This window comes from Lipotes vexillifer, unplaced genomic scaffold, assembly GCF_000442215.2.
Source record: "Lipotes vexillifer unplaced genomic scaffold, Lipotes_vexillifer_v1.1 scaffold250, whole genome shotgun sequence".
Classification (NCBI taxonomy): domain Eukaryota; kingdom Metazoa; phylum Chordata; class Mammalia; order Artiodactyla; family Lipotidae; genus Lipotes; species Lipotes vexillifer.
This window is the reverse complement of record NW_006785198.1, coordinates 300,666-301,507: the sequence shown is the minus strand read 5'-3', so window position 1 is coordinate 301,507 and position 842 is coordinate 300,666. Positions and strand designations below refer to the sequence as shown.

Genomic DNA, 842 nt, shown 5'->3' with positions numbered 1-842 from the left:
GTAGGGAAACTCAATTATGAAATAATCTACAATAAATAATGATAATATGCCAACATTACAGTTGAATCAGTCCATTATACATCTTCACCAGTTAGTACTTTAATTTAAACATTGACATACGAATAGACAATTTATCAAGTGTGGTCATCCAAATTCATTTAAGACTTCTAACATTTACCTCTTCATCATTAGGGTCTACTATGGTTTCATCATACACTCGCTGGTTGTCAATGGTCTTCGGTATAGGCTTTGGTGGAGCCTAAATAAAAGAAAAAGGGTTAAGTCTTAGGAGCATTTTACATTAATAATTTTGCATTATGATTGGGGAAGAATAACAGAAATCTGTAAATAATCCAAAAACTCAATCTGTTCCTCATTTCAACCCACTGCTACATCAATCCTAATAACAATATTGAGTAAGAGGCTTTTTAATTCTCTGAGCAGACACATGCACATACTGGAAGAACTGCTGACACTAAATAAAATGGCTTAAACCAGGCAGAAGTAGCAGAGAGAAGAAACTGGAATCAAAATAATTATTCATGGGGCTTCCCTGGTGGCGCAGTGGTTGGGGGTCCGCCTGCCGATGCAGGGAGCATGGGTTCGTGCCCCGGTCCGGGAGGATCCCACGTGCCGCGGAGCGGCTGGGCCCGTGAGCCATGGCCGGTGGGCCTGCGCGTCCGGAGCCTGTGCTCCGCACGGGAGAGGCCGCAACAGAGAGAGGCCCGCGTAATGCAAAAAAAAAAAAAAAAAAAACAACCTAACCTTGCACCTAAAGCAATTAGAGAAAGAAGAACAAAAAAACCCCAAAGTTAGCAGAAGGAAAGAAATCAAAAAAATCA

General features: G+C 41.6%; 1 protein-coding gene across 2 annotated transcripts in view; it reads right to left on the bottom strand.

Moving 5' to 3' along the window:
- Positions 1 to 842, bottom strand: part of RPF1 (ribosome production factor 1 homolog) — a 19,681-nt gene that overhangs the window by 15,812 nt on the left and 3,027 nt on the right. For both annotated transcript variants that reach the window (XM_007457223.1, XM_007457222.1), the window contains exon 3: positions 179 to 259. In XM_007457223.1, the coding sequence (XP_007457285.1) occupies positions 179 to 259 (81 nt within the window). The remainder of the gene's footprint in view (positions 1 to 178; positions 260 to 842) is intronic.